The sequence below is a fragment of the Alternaria burnsii genome (assembly GCF_013036055.1).
Source record: "Alternaria burnsii strain CBS107.38 chromosome Unknown 750, whole genome shotgun sequence".
Taxonomy (NCBI): domain Eukaryota; kingdom Fungi; phylum Ascomycota; class Dothideomycetes; order Pleosporales; family Pleosporaceae; genus Alternaria; species Alternaria burnsii.
The window spans coordinates 1205887-1223304 of NW_024066108.1; the positions used below are offsets into that span (position 1 = coordinate 1205887).

A 17418-nucleotide genomic window follows, 5' to 3' on the forward strand; every position below is an offset into this window, starting at 1 on the left:
ACACATGGCACATAAGGATTTCTCACACATCATTGAAAGAAGTCGTTGGAAAAAGTAACTACCTCTGCTTTTGCTATCGCATTTGATCACACTAGAAGGCCGCTCTCAGCGGTGTACGGAAGTTGATAAAATGAGGATGTGCACCGCGCTCGCACTTTTTAGACCTAGTGCCAACACCTCGGCTGCAATTGCGGCGATTATACCACTCTGGACAGACGCTAAGATCGTCTGCATCGTCCATATCAGAATCATCGTCTGTGAGCCCCGGGGTAGTGGGTGGTGTAGCCCTCGATGTAATGGGTAGCGTTGGCGTTCGGATATCGTGAGAAAGAAGCAGAAACTTCATATGTTCCTCATTGTTCCTGAGCACTCTGTTGTCTAGTTTGAGCCTTTTGTTTCGTTCGTTGCTGGCGCCCCTCTCGATGCTGTTGTTTGCTTTGACATCGTTAAGTTCTTTCTCGCGCCTCATGAGTTGTACCTCTGCGCTTAGCTTCGCATTCTCAATCCGTATAAGCTTATTCTCCAGCTCCTTCTTATCGTTGCGAAGGGAAGCATTATCAGCTCGGATATTGTTGCAGATCTCGTCTTCGTCGACCTGCTTACGGACTTGACAGTACTTCTTTTTGTACATCTTCTCTTCCGCATTTGCATGTTCAAGATCCATGCTCTCATCAAGACCACTAATCTCGTCTTCATCGGTGATATCAGTATCCGATGATGGGCCGAAGTGACCCTTGAACCAGGAAGAGACTTTGATAGCCATCTTGACTTATGGCTATTACTTAATTGTCAGTGCTATGTTTGACCAGTGCAGTATCTTTATCTGATCCAGATGTGAGAATGAGGTAAGGGATCAATGTTTGTGAAAAGAGGAGAAATATGCGTTTGTAGCATGTAGTCCAATTCCGACTAATTGTAGGGTTGCGACGCGGCGTTGTGAACGGACAATGTCTTTCCGCTAGGGCGAAGATATAATCACACAACGCAATGTGAGATACTTACTTCATCGCTAGCGCGTATTCGCCCACGCCCTTGAGAGATTACCGAATGTTGTGTTTAGCTGAATTTACAGACATGAGAAATGAGCATATGTGTCATTGGTGGTACTGCTTGCGAACAAGCTTACGCAAAAGTGACCGAAGAAGTAGCCTTTCTCTCTAGCAACATGTCCCATTATTCTAGGGAAGATTTAGCTAAGATCCCCAACATTCTCGTTTTGCATTCTTGCGTTCTTTTCCTTCTCCAGGAAAATTTCTTGCTCAATTCGACTCTTTTTAACATCAACGAAGAAGAACAGCCATGCGCAGCTGAATAAACTCAACGCGAACAAGAAATAGAACGGGCTACTGTTGTTGCCGGTATCATCGATAATGGCAGAGCTCACCAGTGGCCCAATAAAAGCGCTCGTCTTGCCGACGATGGAGAACAAGCTGAAGAAAAGAAATTCTTTGCCCCTTGGTGTGACTTCAGAGATCATGGTCTGCGAATAGCTGTACCATGGGCAGACAAGCAAGCCATAAAAGACTTGATACAGCCATACTTCCCATTTGTTGTGGAAGCCAAACTTTTGCGTCCAAATGCCAATCATGCCCCAGCCGTCAAGCAGAACAATACATATAGCGACAACCATGAACATGGTCTTGGTGGAGAGACCATAGTGTTTTTGGATCTGCCAAAAGGCGCCGATACCAACCGCCTGTGCAGCGATACCGACGATGAGAAGGTAAGTAAGCTGAAGACTGTTGTACGCAACGATCTCATTTTGTAGGGTTCCGATGACTGTCACGGTTGTGTTAAGACTGTCGCCGAGGAGGAAGTAGCCGGCTAGATATGCCAAACTTTGTCTCAGTTGCCAAATTTGACGCATCGCGTAGCCGAGTTGTTTGAGACCTGCCAGTATTATGTTTGCGCGTCCTGGATCCTGGCCGGGCCGTCTCTTCTCCAGGATAAACCAAGGAAGAGCGCACAAAACCCAAACACCTGTTGCGAAGGCGATAAGGACTGAAAGACCCCAGTTGTTATTCTCTGCGCTGTCATTGACTTTCAGACCGAACATAATGCCAACAATTACTGCCAGAATGAGGATTTCGAAGACCGACTGAACATAGAACGCTGTATTGGACAGCTCGTTTCGCTTCATCATATCCGCGAAATCATACTCCGAGCGAGTAATCGTTCCATCGGCAAACTGTTCGGCCTTGTCCCGTAGGTCCTTGGTGTTCCTCGCCAAGCCAGGGAATGCAGCGGTCCAGAATGTGATTGTCGTTTGGTATGCGATGAGGCCCACAATGTAGAGACCAACACCAGCATGCCACTTGTCTTCAGTATGAACTCCGAGCCAGCCAAATCCAATTCCAAAGGCGATGATGGACAGTCCTATGAGAATGTTGGGACGCCATGTACCAAAATCTGCGAAAGAGCCCAGGATGAGGAAAACGACAACCTGAATGGCGAAACTGATTCCGTTGGAGAGAAGCACGATCGAATTGATATTGCGATCTCGACCCAAGAAATGCAACACCTCAGAGTCTCCTGCCGCTTCGTACATAAGGTTCTGAAAAGCTGTAGGGCCGAAGTTGAAGAGCGTGAGGCCATTGTCTCCGACGTAGTAGCTAGACGCGGGTTTCAATGTCAGCTATGGCACAGTTGACAGACTGCACTTCGAATGACTTTGTGCGCTGGAACATCAGCCTACCAGTAATACGACCATATCTCCCACTTCGATGTTTCGTAACGTTCGTCGAACTGGTCGGGTGCAACAGGGGTGTCGGTATCGACAGGTACGCCAATAGCACCTTTGATGGGGTCTCCAGCCGGCGCGCTGAGAGGCGCAAGGCCAGGCTCGTTCGATGCCATATTTGAGCAACCGATTAGAGGCAACGACTAAAAAGGCACGAGAAACTCAGTATCGAGCATTGCGCGACTCAAAGCTTTTATCAGCCAGGTAGTAGTCGCTTAGCGTGCCGTAGGGATTCGTCATGGTCGGAGATAACTTCCCAGCAATGGATGCAAAGAGGGTGCGCCTCGAGCCTAGGCCTCCAATGGTGTGAAAGGTCGGAGGGATCATGGTCGCGATGGATGTGCCGCGTGAATCAAAGTACCAATGATTGGGGAGATACCTGGATAAGATATGCAAGCTATAGCCAAGCGGAGCTTGGTGAAAGAATAATGTGGAGTGGAGCTAGAAAACCCTGAATGCGCGATAAACTAGGATATATATGGATTGGTGTTTTTGCGCCACTGGCATAGTCCCCATCTCGCGGCCCCGCCCGAGTGCGCGAACTCCACACGCATATCGAGGTTTGACACAAGCGTTGTAATACAAGTGCGGTGAGAGAAATTGCTTTTGGATCTTTTCTGACTCCACAAAAGAACGAGGAAAACTGTTCATCTCGCCAGGAGCGCTTGCCGTGGCCGAAGCCGTAATATCCGCAGTACCGCCACTTGGCCTGCACCACTGGAGATGCTTATCACCAGCACGTGACCGGGAACGGAGTCTTGACCCGTCCTACGACATCGAACAGTCTCCAGAACTACATCCCCCATTCTACTTGAGAATGCTGTCACCCCACTGTCCGTACTGACTCCAAGGAAGTCCAGATCCAGGAAATGATTCTGCGAATCAAGTGTGGTCATATACACCTAATCGACTAGGTAGTCAATAGCTTCGTTATTACGATCCTTTTTCTCTTTATCTATCTCTTCGCTATTTCATCGAGCACGTTCATATCCACTTTGTAGCTCCGTTGCCCAGCTACTAAGGTCCACTTCAATGTTTTTGTTGGTAATCCTGGACTCATGCTTGTAGCCCAGACAGCTTCCAGCGGATAGTTGTGTAGGGTAATTCAGTAATACTGGTTATATTTCAAAAGTCGTGTATATCCTACTCGTGATTGCCGTAAGAGTAAGCAAGCGCGACAACTATCAAGATGGACGATGAGAGAAGCCGAGCGCCCTGAGCTCCCTGGATCCCACAATATGCAGCTGTAAGCCAACACATTCTAACCATACATCAACGCAAATAGCTCTACAGCTTCCTAATTCTGCTCCCTCATGATCGGCGCCGGCACCGCATCCGCCTTCTTTCCAACCCGTTGAGGCCGCTTACCTGCCTTGGTTTGGTCAACCAGTCGATTGTTATCTTGATATCGCTCATCGCCCTCGTGGATGTTTGGACATCTGTTGCCCTTATCACAAGTGCCAGCAGCAAAGTTGAAGCATTTCTGCCGCACACAGTCAACGCCTTCTGCGGCACAGTTCGAGCATGGTTCACCCTCATCACACTCGTTCTCCCACCAGTGACGGTAACAGTTTACACACGGAACACTGGTTGGCTCAGAGGGACCTGGAGTCCGTCCACGCGAGCGTCCAGCGGGTGCGGGTGTAGAGCGAGAAGAAGTCCGAGTCGTGCGTCCTGAAACTGAAGGCTGTCGCGAATCATTCATGTAATTGTTAGGCTCATTTGGGGTGGTGTTGGACTCGTAAGACAGGTCCCTCTCATTGCCTATCTGTAGTTGAGAAGGGTCGACAGTGTAGTACTGAAAGTTGCGTTGCTGGGGTTGTTGGTGATTGATCTCCTGCAAGTTGGGCGTCGCGTTTGAAGGGAGGGTCGGAGTGTAGGCCCTCGGGATATGAGTTCGCATGGCAGACTCGCCCCCAGCAGAAAACCAATCATCTCCAGAGTATGTCTCTCCCAAAAAAGAGGCTCCGCCGTTGAAAGCAGTAATGGCTTGCGTGTCCTTGATGGTGGGAGCGTGTCGCCTACTCGCCTCCTGGTTCATGCATGGAGGTTGCCCATCGAATGACATTGAGCGCTTCGAAGGGACCTGCATGATGCGAGGCTGGGGCGGCGGCATCATAGAGGCTGAACCATAAGTCTGCCTAGGTTGCATGTGTTGCTGCATTGAATCTGAGTTCTGTGCTTGGGCTTGTGTCTGAAATTGTTGGCGCATCCGTCGCGACTGATGTGTCTCGAAGTCTTGTGCCTTAAACAAGCCTAAGCTTCCGGGCTGGTTAATCGATTGCTGATTATATCTCATTTGTTGCGAGAGACGAGGAGATGCATTCGTCGGGTCGGGGCCATATGAACCGAATGTAGGCGACTGGCGGCTCGCATCGTTCGAAGCTCTCTGTTGAAAGAGTTGCTGTTCTTGCTGAGGTGACATCATGTTCAGTAGCTGCTGAGGAGACGATTTGCCGTTCTGCTGCTGTGAGAGGCGTTTTGTGGGCGTCATCCGAGCTGCTGAGCCATTTGAGTGCTGCGACAACTGTCGTCTGTGGATGTTGTTTGGTGTCTGAGTCTGTGCCCGAACGTGCGCGCCACCCATCATAGCATCATCGTTCGTATCCGCCGCTAGTCCTGGGCTTATAGCGTTGGTATCGGAGAGGAGAGAAGCCGAGCGTGTATGTTGGAAATCCGGCGTGGTGATACCGGCAGCACTGTCTATGTCAGTTACAGTTTCACTCTTGTATGTAGTACTTAGCTCACCCGAAGGAATCAAGCCTCCTACGCTTGCTGGGCTTGAACATCTCTTGTGGCGAGACTTCCTGGGCATGTTTGATAGGCCTCTGATGACTGTGTTGAATAGCATTCGGTGCTGCCGCCAGGAGTTGCCCATGCCATTCGATCTGCTTAGTGGCGGCGGACAGTTTTGATTCCAATGCTGCTATGTCATCTTTGTAGCGTTGCTCCGTCATGCGCCATTCTTTCATTTGTGTCTTTATGTACTGCTGCACCTGCGCCTGCATCTGCATCTGACGGTTCTTGATGGCTGTTTCGAATTGTTCTTTCATACTCGTCTTGATCGTGTCGATACTACCTTGTGCTTTTGTTGCAGCTTCCTTATTCGCTTCGTCTCTGGCAGTCGCTATATGAGCCTCGATTTGCTCTTTGGTGAGTGCGTCAGGCGCGGCTTTCGATTTCGACTTCTCTGTGTCAAGCTCTTGTCGTAAGTCCGTGATAAGCTTTTTGAAATCGTTCAGCATCTTGTCGGAAACATCCTTCTCGCCTTTAAGCTGGGTAATGGTCTTATTCAGATCGCTGATAATCTTTTCCAATGCCTCTTTGTCTTTCTTAACTGCAAGATAGCCAGCTTCAAATGTATCTATCTGCTCTGTGAGCTCTTTCGCCCAAGCTCCCGCCGCCTTGTCCTCATTCAGGCGACAGATTTCGGCTTGCAAACCTTGGAAGACGCTCTTGGAGCCAACTAGGTAGTCTGCGCGCTCTTTCTTCTCCTTTGCTAGCACTATCCTAAGATGTCTTGTCTCGTTGTTGGCGTGTAGCATCTCTGTATACCTTTTTTGGGCGCGCGCTACCGCTGCGTTCGTCTCGAATTTCGCATCTACAGCAAGCTGTTCGGCGGTGGTGACTCTTTTCGTAAGGCGCTCCTCTGCCGATTCGAGCGCGGCAATGCGCCGCTTAAGGGCAATGTTCTCATCGGACAATGATACCTGCGGCGATGTAGCCTCTTGAGTAATTTCTGGCGTCGGAACTGATAGCTCCGCGGGTATGGCGCTTGAGATAGTATCCTGCGATGAGCTATCTATGGGGGACATGACTGTAGAGGCGCTGTGGGTATGTGGAAATCAGGATGAAATAATGGTGCGCGACCAATGTGCGGGAGAATGATGTGCAATGTTTGCTATAATATCGCAAGATAGTGATTTGTCGAGTAGACAAGGTGCGATATGTAGCGGTGATGTAAATGCGAGTAGAGGTAGGAATGACTGTAGTCTTGGCGCTAGTCTCAATATTATAGCCGAATTCGCAGTGAATATCGAGTCGGGCGCGTCGGGTGAAGGTGAAGACAGTTAGAACACTGAGATAGGGCTGCGGGGTTTAATGTCATGCATAGATATCCCTGGGTCGCGAAATAATCCGATGTGCCTTCTAAGTCGCTGGCAGAGCTATGAGGGTTCGTCGTTGCGAGCGGAAGCGATAAGTCGGAAGTCTGGTTGAGATGTCGTGGGCAACGGTGGGTAGAGGCGGCATGCGGCCCTCGAAATTGCAATACGCGGATAGCAACAAGCTCTGTCTTTCCTACATATGGTAAATGCTATGGTAGAAATCCTAATTCGAGGGATCGATTGAGGAAGCCTCCAGTGGTTGTGCGTAAAGCAAATTTGTCTTGAAGGCGTCGCAAAACAGCTAACTGGAGGCAGGCCTGCAAAAGCTTGCCGCATGATTCTAGACTTATGGAGATGATGTCGCCATACACGTAGTTCTGCTGTCTCTTGGACATTGACTTGAACATACAGTAGAGTTATCGTCGCCAATGGATGCCAAAAGAAAATCTGGGGATCAGTTTGAATCGGGCTTTCCTAGGCTGGCTGTGCATTGTCCTTGACACGAGACGAGATACTCCAAATCGTCGAGTCATTCTAGAACGACGGTCATACTTAGTATTCTCGGAGAGACTCGCAGAATTTCGACAGGCGCTCGAAGCATTAAATGTGCGGGAAGACATCGTCTTTGCACAGCCATGGTTCCGTTCTAGATTCCTAGCCCACCATCAGGAACATATGTGTAATGTTTTCATGTTCAACGCATTGTAAGCATCCATCAGTCATGGTCAGTCCGCGCATGATAGATACAAACAGAAAGCTCCGGTCGGTTCATATCCTTACGCTGAGCTGACATACAACGCGCGAACCTGGAGGCGTACGAAGCTTGCATTGCAGTATTGTGTATATCCATGATCAAAGCAGAACAAATTCGCATCGCATAATCATTCGTTATGGGCGTGTGAGAGGTCGTTGGTCATTTGCGAAATCTTTGAGGAAGTTTCGCGGGTGGGGATAGTACAAGACTTTGGAATTATCGGTATTCTACACAGCGAAGTGCCGTGATTTTGAGGCGACAAGAGCAAAACGACACAGCAAAGTCAAAGAATGGGTACGATGCCTAATGCAACAGAGGAGTTTGAGAGAAGAAGGCAGGAAGAGACGCGTGCAGCGAACGCGACGACGCGACGAAACAAGGTTTGCCGATCTGTTTGCTACCCCACAAATGCGCGTCATCTCTGCGAAACACTCCGCGATTGGCAGAACTGGGCCCCCTGCCACTCTTGACATCCATTTCGTCCTTCATGCGTACTTTCATGACCGGTCACCTCGCTCAACCTTTACAGAAAGCGTGCTTACTAGACTTCGGTTATCACTGCACCGAATTGAAGCTTCGTGCATCGCAACCTACCGATAACGCAAATTCAAATCACACGTCAGAATGGGAAAGATACACCTTCTGAGCGCACTGCATTGACCACTAGGCCACCGGGTGTGAGGATGTATGATATAGCCTTGCCGATAGAACGCCAGCCGAGTATTACGCGCAAGAACAGCTCACATGTTTCAGATCATGAGAGATCGGGGTAGGAACCACAACCAATCGTGGTTGACTATACGTGTGGACGAGGTTCCGTCCGACGTTACGGAGAACATCCATTCATCAAGACTATTTTATTTCAGCTTCTTGCCAAAGCAGCTGGCGCTGCTAGCTTAAACACTAACTGAGCGTGAGTGTCAGCCATTCGCCATGTCTCTACTTTGCTGACGGCTGCCTTGTTGGTAAGCTTACGCCCTAAACCGCATCGACGCGCTCTGGACTGTTCAAGACCAGACTATCTAGATTACTGCTCGGCGTATGCGTACCATTATATTCGATGGTATAAGTATGCATCTTGCATCTTCATCTGGTCGTCGTCTTATCTAATCGCAACCATATTCGACCTCAAACCGTCTCAAGATGGCAGCCAAACGCTCGATCAACGAAGCAGATGTCGCAGAGCTTCGAGGCTTGCTCAAAGATACTGACGCACAGTTGGTGACATCGAAGGAAACTGAAGCATATACGAAATCTGTACGACGCTGGTCAAAGGCCGCCGAGAAACCCGCGGGAGCATGTCTCATCCCAAAATCTGCAGAAGCAATTTCGATTACGCTAAAATATGCATCGGAGCAGGGTCTAGATATTGCTGTGAAGGGAGGTGGCCACTCTACTGCTGGCGCGTCGTCAACGGACGGTGGACTACTCATCGATCTAAATACGTACATGCGAACCACTGAGGTCGATGTTGAGGGAAAGACCATCAAAGTTGGTGGAGGTGCGGTATGGGGTGATGTTGATGAAGCTCTCGCACCCTATGGCCTTGCAACGGTCGGCGGCACCGTCTCGGATACTGGCGTCGGTGGTCTCACGTTTGGGGGCGGCTATGGCTGGCTCACAGTCAAACACGGCTTGGTTGTTGACAACCTCATTTCTTGTACTGTCGTCTTGGCGGACGGCAGCATTGTCAAAGCCTCCAATGACAAGTACCAAGACCTTTTCTGGGCTCTGCGTGGTGCAGGACAGAACTTTGGCGTCGGCGTTGAATTCGAATTCCGTACCCACGAAACAGGAGACCTGTGGGCCGGCTTCATGATGTTTGCGCCAACACCGGACATCATCAAGAAGGCTGTAGAAGCCTGCAATGAGATCTTCACACCTGATGCAGATGGCAACTCAAAAGCGACCGGCAAAGCTGCGAGTGCTTTCGGCTTCGTCAGGCCCCCACCTGCTGGTGGCCAGGTCTTGTTTTTCGTTGCAGCGTTGTACCATGGATCGGAAGAAGACGGCAAAGAGCTGTTCAAGGACATCATCGCACTAGAGCCTCTGATGAGCACCATGGCAACGATGCCCTACGCCAAGGCAAACAAATTGATGGACCTCCCTATTGGCGCACGTGTCTCAATCAAAGGCGCTGGTTTTGAGCTCCCCGTTCGAGGTGATTTTGTTGTTTCTGTTCTAGAAGCGTACGCCAAGTTTACTGACGAGACACCTGATGCGATGGGTTCCCAGATCATGTGGGAGCTGGTCGACCCAGCCAAGCTTGTTGCTGTCACCAACTCTGACACGGCCTTCGCAAACCGCGGGCGACATTTCAATGTAGCTGTTGCGCCGTTATGGTGGGATGAGAAGAATGATCCAAAGTGCAGGCAGTGGTCAAGAGATGTGGCGCTATTGTTCAAGAAGGAACTTCAGCGCAGCGGCGCAGAGACAAGCGAGAATAAGGATGGTTGGATTGGAAAAAGAGGCAGTCATGGGGCGACGATGGTGTATGGTAACTATGATCGTAAGTATCTGTTACAGTCTATTCTTCTATATTCATCACTCTTAAGAGACATGCTGACATCAGACAGAATATGAAGAAAAATCTAGGGACGTCTTCGGTAACAACTACGAGCGCTTGCAGGAGTTGAAGGCCAAGTATGACCCGCGTAATATGTTCAACAAGCTCTTTGCTGTTGCACCGAGAGCTTCGACGCCATAAGCCAATTGGTGATAAGTGCTGTCGATAATTTACTATAATATCGGATTGGCATGTTCAATGGAAAGATTGAATGCCCTCATGTATTCCTTAAGCTCACTATGTAACATCCGGTTTGCAAAATCTGTGCGCAGATCAATCACTTCAACTTTTTGCTGATATCGATTCTCCTTATATTGTTCCATCTATTGCTGTTTTACAATGCAAGATCAATGATCTGACCACCCCTGCTCCTGCCGGCTTTCTTTCTAAACACGATGGCTGTCCGAAAAAGCTTCCGGAGGTGGTCGCCTAGATAACATAATACAAAGAAGGCACTTATAAGCATAGCCGTGACCGCTGACACAGGTCATTTTCCCAGTTCTGAGAATATCGTTTCTACTGCTTTGTTGGTTTTTCTTCTACCTGCGAGAGTATGCGACGTGGTAGCTCTCTTCGCCCAAGCCGCCGCAATAAATCTATCATGCTTCTATCCCCGTCCTCTTTCTCAAGCTTTTTCGCAGCTAGAAGCAGTAGCGCTTTCATTGTGAAGTTCGCGTCGTTACCCGCGCAGTGAAGTCTGCTATGTGGACAGTCCAGTTTTCTCAATAGATTACGCAAAGGCCCTGCCCAGCAGCCAAACACCTCATTAGCAACATGGAGAGTGTCTATGAATGCCACGTAACTGTCGGGAAACTGGAAGCCTAGTGCTTGCAAGACGAGAAGGTCGTTCATTACTCCATGGCCCACAAAGGCTACCTTTCGCTCCGGAGGAACAACAGATCGAATGAAGTTCACTAGCTTTAGCGGCGAAGCGCTGTCAGTCTTTCCGAACCAGTATCTATTCGAAGCCTTTGTAACGTAGGCTGTTGTACCTGTAACAAACATGTGAGTTCTCAAGAGCTTGTCGAGTTGCTGCTGCTTAATATTCTTTGTGTCAAGAATGGCGACACCTGCTTGCCAGTTTTTTTCGACAGTACATGCGTCCTTCATGACCTGTGTGTTCTCAAAATCGATCGCAATGAGGACGATATCTGAGAGACTCGATTGCATAGCTTTTGGGCTGCCGGGGTTGAAAATCTCGTGTAGTTGTTGAAGACTGTTCATTGTAACCTTGGGGATCTCAGAACGAACTGTATTTGACAAGAAGTTGTTCCTGAATAATCTAGCAAACGAGTATTGTTAGTTTCAATATGCTTAAGATCAAGCATACGTAGTCCAGTTGATGCTTAGGGCAACTGACGAGCTGATGGACAGCTTTAGTGACGCTCTAGTTAAAGCAACCTGACTATCTGGTGTGTTGATTTCTGATTTGCACCATTTCTTTGCGATCAGAGAAAAAGGGCGCATTTTGAGAGGCATTACAAGGAGTTGACCGTGTATCTGCAGAGTGCTGGAGCCTATCTACTTGTCAGTTTTATATCCCCATGACAAACAGAGAAGTTTGTTTCTTGGGAAACACTACGTGGAATGAGACATGGTAAAAGTCTTTGTCTAGATCAGCATCACCCTCCCCCGACTTCGAGACAAGGATATTCTGCGCCTCGTCAAATGTCTAGAGCAGCTCGGACAATGCACACACGCCCCTTCCGAATGCTGCTTCACTCGCATACCCAGGTCACACCTGCGAGCAAACAAACAAACAAATAAGCAGTCCCGCGCCTGCCGATTAAGATCATTGGATTTTACCTCGCTATACCACAAGCACAGTCTGCACCCCCCACTTCTCTCGCTCTTCTCCGCCATCTCATCCTTGGCCACAATTGCCAGAGTCACCGCAACCGCTCTTGCCAGCAACGAGTTGCCCGCCGCTGCCCAGACCCCGTACAAAACTTCATGTACCTCTTCCGTCAGCACTCCATTCGGAGGCGATCGCTAATACCAACACCAAGCTTCGCGTTTCATGATGTCTCTCCCCAACAACGCAGACGATCCAGTCGCTCGCCTCGAAGCGGAACTCGCCCAAGAGAAAGCCGCTCATTCCCGCACAGCAAAGGCGCTCCAGTCTATGACCTACCTTCACGACAATCAAGCTGTTACTATCAGCTCTCAGATTGGCATTATCAGGGCGCAGATCCAGAGGCACCCTGAGGATATCGGCATCATCCAGAAAGAGGCCAAGGAGGCAGAGGATGAGCGTCAGCGTAAGAAAGCTGAGGCGGTTTCGAAAGGAGTCAGAATGTAGAGTGCATAATGTGTGCACGACGGTCTTTCTGGACGGCAATGGGGATCATCTCATGGAGCAGGTGCGACGACCTGATCAAGGATTCGGAGTACAACCAGAGAAATGAACTGAGTCGGATGCAGCGACATGAATATGAATCGCGATGAAGATGCATCGAGACGTGCTGATTGCAGAACAGAAAGTGAAAGTCTAAGCGTCGGCATCTACCAGAGCCGCAATTCCGCGAAAAATGCACGTAGGGGTCTCCGATGAAGATTGACGTCACTGCTTCATCGACCTTGCGTCTTTGTGCGAGCTCCTGTACAAAGCTAGTACCATGAATCATTAGACTTCTCGCCTAACGGCCATGCTCATTCAAGTGATCCAGCCTTACCGACATCGGCCGGACCGCTGTGGTCCATCATGTACATGGAGACTTGCAAAACATGTCTGTGGGTAAGGTAGGTAAGCTTAGGATGGTCTGGGACTTATCGGCTCTCAGCGAGCTCACTTTGTTCCCAAGATGCTTGGGACCTTTAGCTCGAAACCGTCAGCTTACGCACAGTGATAAAACCGGCAATCTCAACTGCAGTAGGGAAGCGGAAACTATGTTGGTGTATCGGTGGAACAACGAGGGTCACAAGGTACTGGCAGTCAGGAAACGAAGTTATTCTCAACGATGTAATTACGATTAACAGGATGTGCTAAACGCGTCTGAACTCTACATGCAACAACGCCCTCATCTCCGGGTATCACTCCCCTATAAACACCTCAATACCACTCCAACTTTCACTAAAGATTGTCAATCTATAGAGGAGGGGCGTTAGGGTCCATCATGCACTGGTCGACACGCATAAGCTGCTTGCCGGTGGCCTTAGCAATCTGGATGAACTCCCTAAGGTAGCTGACAGTGCTGGGGTAGAGGTAGTGGAGAACCACTAGGTTACCACCCTTGTCAACGTCACGCTGGAAAGCGACCTTTTGTTGCTCAGGGGTGTCGGTCTCAGCCCACAACCAGTCCTCTACATCGACGCTCCAGTTGACAATGCTGGCACTGTTGCCAACAGCCTTTGTGAGACGCGAACGCATACGGGCACCCTCGGTACCGAAGGGAGGACGGAAGTAGGTGGAGGTGTAGCCGTTGAACTGAGACTTCATGGCCTTGACGTCCTCGTTGTACTCCCAGTCGATGGATGCGTAGTCAGGAAGACCCTCCATCTTGGGGTGAGTGAAAGAGTGGAGAGCGAGCTGGTGACCGGCGGCCATCATCTCCTTGTAGACGTTGGTCAAGTTGGTGGAGGCGTCGAGAAGGGGAGCACCGACGGTGAAGAAGGTGACCTTGACGTCTTCCTCGCGGATGATCTTGAGAACCTCCTGGGCAAGGTCGGGTTGACCGTCATCGATGGCGAAAGCGAAGGAGTTGGGGCGCTTGCAGGCGAAAACCAGGTTACCAGTCTCATCCTTCTTGGGGATCGTCGTGCCAGCGGGGACCGAGGAGACGATCTCAATGACGGAGAGAGTGACAGACTCAGTGGTGTGGAAACCCTTGAGTGCGAAACCGACAACGCGAGAGAGCTCAATGTTGAAGTGGTTGATCGGGATGTAGATGTGTCCGTTCTTGGCGTAACGGCTGGCCTCAGCAGAATCCCAGGTCTCAGGGTAAGGAGCAATCTCAGTCTTGCACTGGCTGTTGTGCTGCTGGAAAGCAACGGTGAAGGCAGTGGTACCGGTGTAGGCAATGTGGAGGTAAGATCCCTTGTACTTGGTGAAATCGGAACATCCAGCGGATACCTGGGTGTAGAAAGCGTAGTCGGCATCGGGAGAGGTGATGGTGAGCTTGTTGCTGGCGTACTTGAGACTCATGCCCTCGTCACCACCGTGCCAGTTACCCATAGCGTTGGTGTTGGCGTTGGCGAACTTGTCAATCACAAGAGCAGTAGCTGACGGGTTGCTGGGAGCAGGGACGGTGGCAGTGGCGCCAGGGTCAGCGGAGGTGGGAGGAACGACGTATTCTCCGGAGTTGCCACAGTAGAAAGCCATGGGGCCGAAGGAAGTGGTACCAGAGAAGCCAGAGAAGAGGATGGTAGTAAGCTTCTCGGTGTTGAGGCCAGCGAACTTGCTGAAGGGAATGGTGTACAGCTTCTCGGTGCCATCGAAAGTCCAGCCAAGGTCAGTGGAAGACGCATAGGTAGACTTGGGGTTGGTAGCGTCGCAGCTGTCCGAGGAGTCAAGCTGAAGGGCCAAAGTGGCGCCCTTGGGAGCCTTGATGCGAAGGGAGATTCCGGTGTACTTGTTCTTCTTCGCGTCGACGCATGGGAACTGGCTGTAGAAGTACGAGTCGGCCTTGGGAACAAACTCCACACGGTTAGTAGCAGGCTTTCCAACAGTGATGGAAGTCATGGAAGCATCATCGGAGGTAGGGTAACCCATGGCGTTGTAGTACAAGAAAGTCAAACGAGATTGAGAAATCCAGTCATCGATCAACAAAGGAGAGCAAGATCCAGGGGCAGCGGAAGCTGTGGGAGTCGCAATAGTTGACATCGTGCTGCGAGCCGAGGTGGTGGTAGCTCCCTTGGTGGCGGAGGCAGAGGTACTGCCACCTGCACTGCTACCGCAACCAAAGGCGATGTTGCTCATCTGCCATGTGGCGGTGGTTGAAGAGAATCCAGCCCATACGAAACCAGTAACAGCATTGACATTGGCACCAGAGAACTGGGAAAGAGGGATGTTGATGGTCTGGGTGTTACCAGTCAATCCAGTGATCGAAACGTACTTGGAAGTGTACGTAGTAGCCGAGCAGCTGGTCTTGGTCTGGATCTCAAGAGTGGCAGAGCCACCGGCAGGTCCCTTCATCTGGAAGCTGACGGAATTGTATCCATTGGTGCTAGCCGCCTGGCAAGGGAAAGTCTCGTAGAAGTAAGATCCCGCCTTGGGCTTGAAAGAAAGTACACCGGCGCTGGCGGAGATGGAGCTCATAGATCCATCGTCTGGGTTAAATTAGCCATATTCTGGTCAGAGGCATACATAAGACCTACCGCTAGTCCATTCGCCCAAGCTGTTCTGGTTAGAGGACTGCTTGGAGAAGTCATCGATCTTGAGGGGTGCGCTGCAGGCTGCGTTCACAGTCTGGCTGGCGAGTCCGGCCACGAGGCCTATTAGAGTAGTAATACGCATGTTAAACGTAGTAAAGCGAGTGTGGTGCAAAAGCGAATGTACAGAAGTCTATGACCTCCAAAACTGATGAGTCTCGACACCCCGCGAGTTGACGATAGGGCGATGAGTGACAGGCGATAACTCGTGGAGATCCTCCCATGTGCAGAGGTCCTCCCTAGATATATCTTCCGCTCCGACACAGCGGCGCCAGGCATGACACGGGCGAGATTAGTTTAGCGGCCTCGGCGTGCACGTCTTCGCGCGACAGCCCTGTCGCTTGGGAAGCCACACAGTCTATTTCGGTTTGCCAGACTCTGGGCATTGGCAGATCACCGGAGCGCTTGAACTGCATGAGGGATAGGCTTGCTTACTGTTCGGCTCGGGGAGCGGTTAGGGCAAGGCAACCCCTGAGCGCGATGCATCGTTTTCTGGGCGTTTGTGGAGCACGGCATCCACATGGTACGTTTCCCACAAGCTACTTGAGCTAGGTGGTATCAGTGGATGTACTTTGTTACCACCCGACAACGGTGCGACTTTCGTTTCCGCGATCAGTGATCTCAGACCCGAGTATCGCCGTTATGATGTCGATGGACGACGAAGCATGGTTTCGTGATTTTTCCACGCAATGAGTGTACTTGGGGCTCGGCTGAAACGACCAAGTATACTGCAATTCTACTCAACGCCTTTGGCTCAGTTTGATAATAGGCATCCTACAAGATACGAGCATCAATACTTGGCCTCGCGAAGAGTGCGAAGGCGTACTTGGCCATTGGCTATGCCGAGTGTGCCGTGCAGACTACAACAGCGGGGTTGCGTGAGGAGAGTTTGCTGGTGGCTGCAGGAACCGAGTGACGGCGTGCGCCCCAGAAGAAAAAAGAATCAGGTCCCAACGCACACCACCAGCCTTGCCACTGCCGCAGCCCTTAGAACTACAGCCTCGGTTTTCCCGGCTCAGTCTATCGGAAAGAAGAAGAAACTCGAGATGAGGAGTCAGTTACGCAGTTCTAGACCATGACGCAGCCGACGCAGTCAACGCTGCCAGTCGTCGAAATATGGTTGGTTTTTCTGGTGGTGTTGAATGCAGCAGTGAAAGTCGCATGACATGAGAGCAGATGGCCTGAGGCCGCATATACGGTATGAAGTGGGACAGCGCACAGTTTTTTTCCTGTTGTGGTGACATGCACCGGCGATGCTGGTAGGATGGGATTCATGCGGCTTACTGCGAGTCGGATTCATGCGTGACGCGGGCACAACGGAGATTGACGGCCTACACCAACCTTGGAAGAAAAGCAGTCGAACTCCAACCATGTTCATCCAGCAGGATCATATTGTCGCAACACAGCATCCATGTTACATGTCAACATAAAAATCTGTTACTGGCAGCTGCCGCTGGGATCCGTACCTAGTTACTGCTGATGACCCTGTGGCGTTATAGATGCAATCTCCCCCTCCGTCCCCCTGCCAAGACGTCGCGCTTTCAGGCCGCCACGGATTGTTTCGTGTTTACCAGACACACCTCAAAGTAGCTAGCATTAACTGACAGCGAGCGATATATCGGGATCACGCTAGGGTGTGTCTTGGCTTTACATGACTAGTGTTTGCTTTTCTGGCGGAGAGGCTATTGCACGCTTCTGAGACCGGTGCATCCTGCGAGCCCCAACTGTCCCGATTCTTCGTCTCGATTTCCATTCTATGGTACATTAGGTCACTGCTTCCCTAGCAATATAGATTTGTGTATCAATGACGATGGCACCTCCGGAAGCTATCCCACAATCTCAGATTACTCAACAGAAGTCGCAATGACCATCAGCATCCCTA

General features: G+C 50.4%; 8 protein-coding genes across 8 annotated transcripts; 3 read left to right on the plus strand and 5 right to left on the minus strand.

The window, feature by feature from the left end:
* Positions 1-91: 91 nt before the first annotated feature.
* GT037_001811 (uncharacterized protein) lies at positions 92-763 on the minus strand (the record flags this gene model as incomplete). The annotated part of the gene is made up of 1 exon (XM_038926858.1): positions 92-763. One exon carries the CDS (start codon positions 761-763, stop codon positions 92-94), a length of 672 nt encoding a protein of 223 aa, XP_038790150.1.
* Positions 764-1189: 426 nt separating this feature from the next.
* GT037_001812 (mfs general substrate transporter) lies at positions 1190-2856 on the minus strand (the record flags this gene model as incomplete). The annotated part of the gene is made up of 2 exons (XM_038926859.1): positions 1190-2612; positions 2696-2856. The coding sequence occupies 2 exons, from the start codon at positions 2854-2856 to the stop codon at positions 1190-1192; spliced, it is 1584 nt and encodes a 527-aa protein (XP_038790151.1).
* A 1181-nt stretch (positions 2857-4037) lies between these two features.
* GT037_001813 (uncharacterized protein) lies at positions 4038-6555 on the minus strand (the record flags this gene model as incomplete). Its single annotated transcript, XM_038926860.1, has 2 exons — positions 4038-5439; positions 5489-6555. The coding sequence occupies 2 exons, from the start codon at positions 6553-6555 to the stop codon at positions 4038-4040; spliced, it is 2469 nt and encodes an 822-aa protein (XP_038790152.1).
* Positions 6556-8743: 2188 nt separating this feature from the next.
* Positions 8744-10307, plus strand: GT037_001814 (fad binding domain-containing protein; the record flags this gene model as incomplete). The annotated part of the gene is made up of 2 exons (XM_038926861.1): positions 8744-10109; positions 10177-10307. The coding sequence occupies 2 exons, from the start codon at positions 8744-8746 to the stop codon at positions 10305-10307; spliced, it is 1497 nt and encodes a 498-aa protein (XP_038790153.1).
* A 375-nt stretch (positions 10308-10682) lies between these two features.
* On the minus strand, positions 10683-11633 carry GT037_001815 (uncharacterized protein; the record flags this gene model as incomplete). The annotated part of the gene is made up of 2 exons (XM_038926862.1): positions 10683-11448; positions 11497-11633. The coding sequence occupies 2 exons, from the start codon at positions 11631-11633 to the stop codon at positions 10683-10685; spliced, it is 903 nt and encodes a 300-aa protein (XP_038790154.1).
* Positions 11634-12189: 556 nt separating this feature from the next.
* Positions 12190-12720, plus strand: GT037_001816 (uncharacterized protein; the record flags this gene model as incomplete). The annotated part of the gene is made up of 2 exons (XM_038926863.1): positions 12190-12427; positions 12647-12720. 2 exons carry the CDS (start codon positions 12190-12192, stop codon positions 12718-12720), a joined length of 312 nt encoding a protein of 103 aa, XP_038790155.1.
* A 534-nt stretch (positions 12721-13254) lies between these two features.
* GT037_001817 (carbohydrate esterase family 4 protein) lies at positions 13255-15621 on the minus strand (the record flags this gene model as incomplete). The annotated part of the gene is made up of 2 exons (XM_038926864.1): positions 13255-15434; positions 15483-15621. The coding sequence occupies 2 exons, from the start codon at positions 15619-15621 to the stop codon at positions 13255-13257; spliced, it is 2319 nt and encodes a 772-aa protein (XP_038790156.1).
* Positions 15622-16225: 604 nt separating this feature from the next.
* Positions 16226-16615, plus strand: GT037_001818 (uncharacterized protein; the record flags this gene model as incomplete). Its single annotated transcript, XM_038926865.1, has 1 exon — positions 16226-16615. The coding sequence occupies one exon, from the start codon at positions 16226-16228 to the stop codon at positions 16613-16615; it is 390 nt and encodes a 129-aa protein (XP_038790157.1).
* Between the last annotated feature and the right edge of the window lie 803 nt (positions 16616-17418).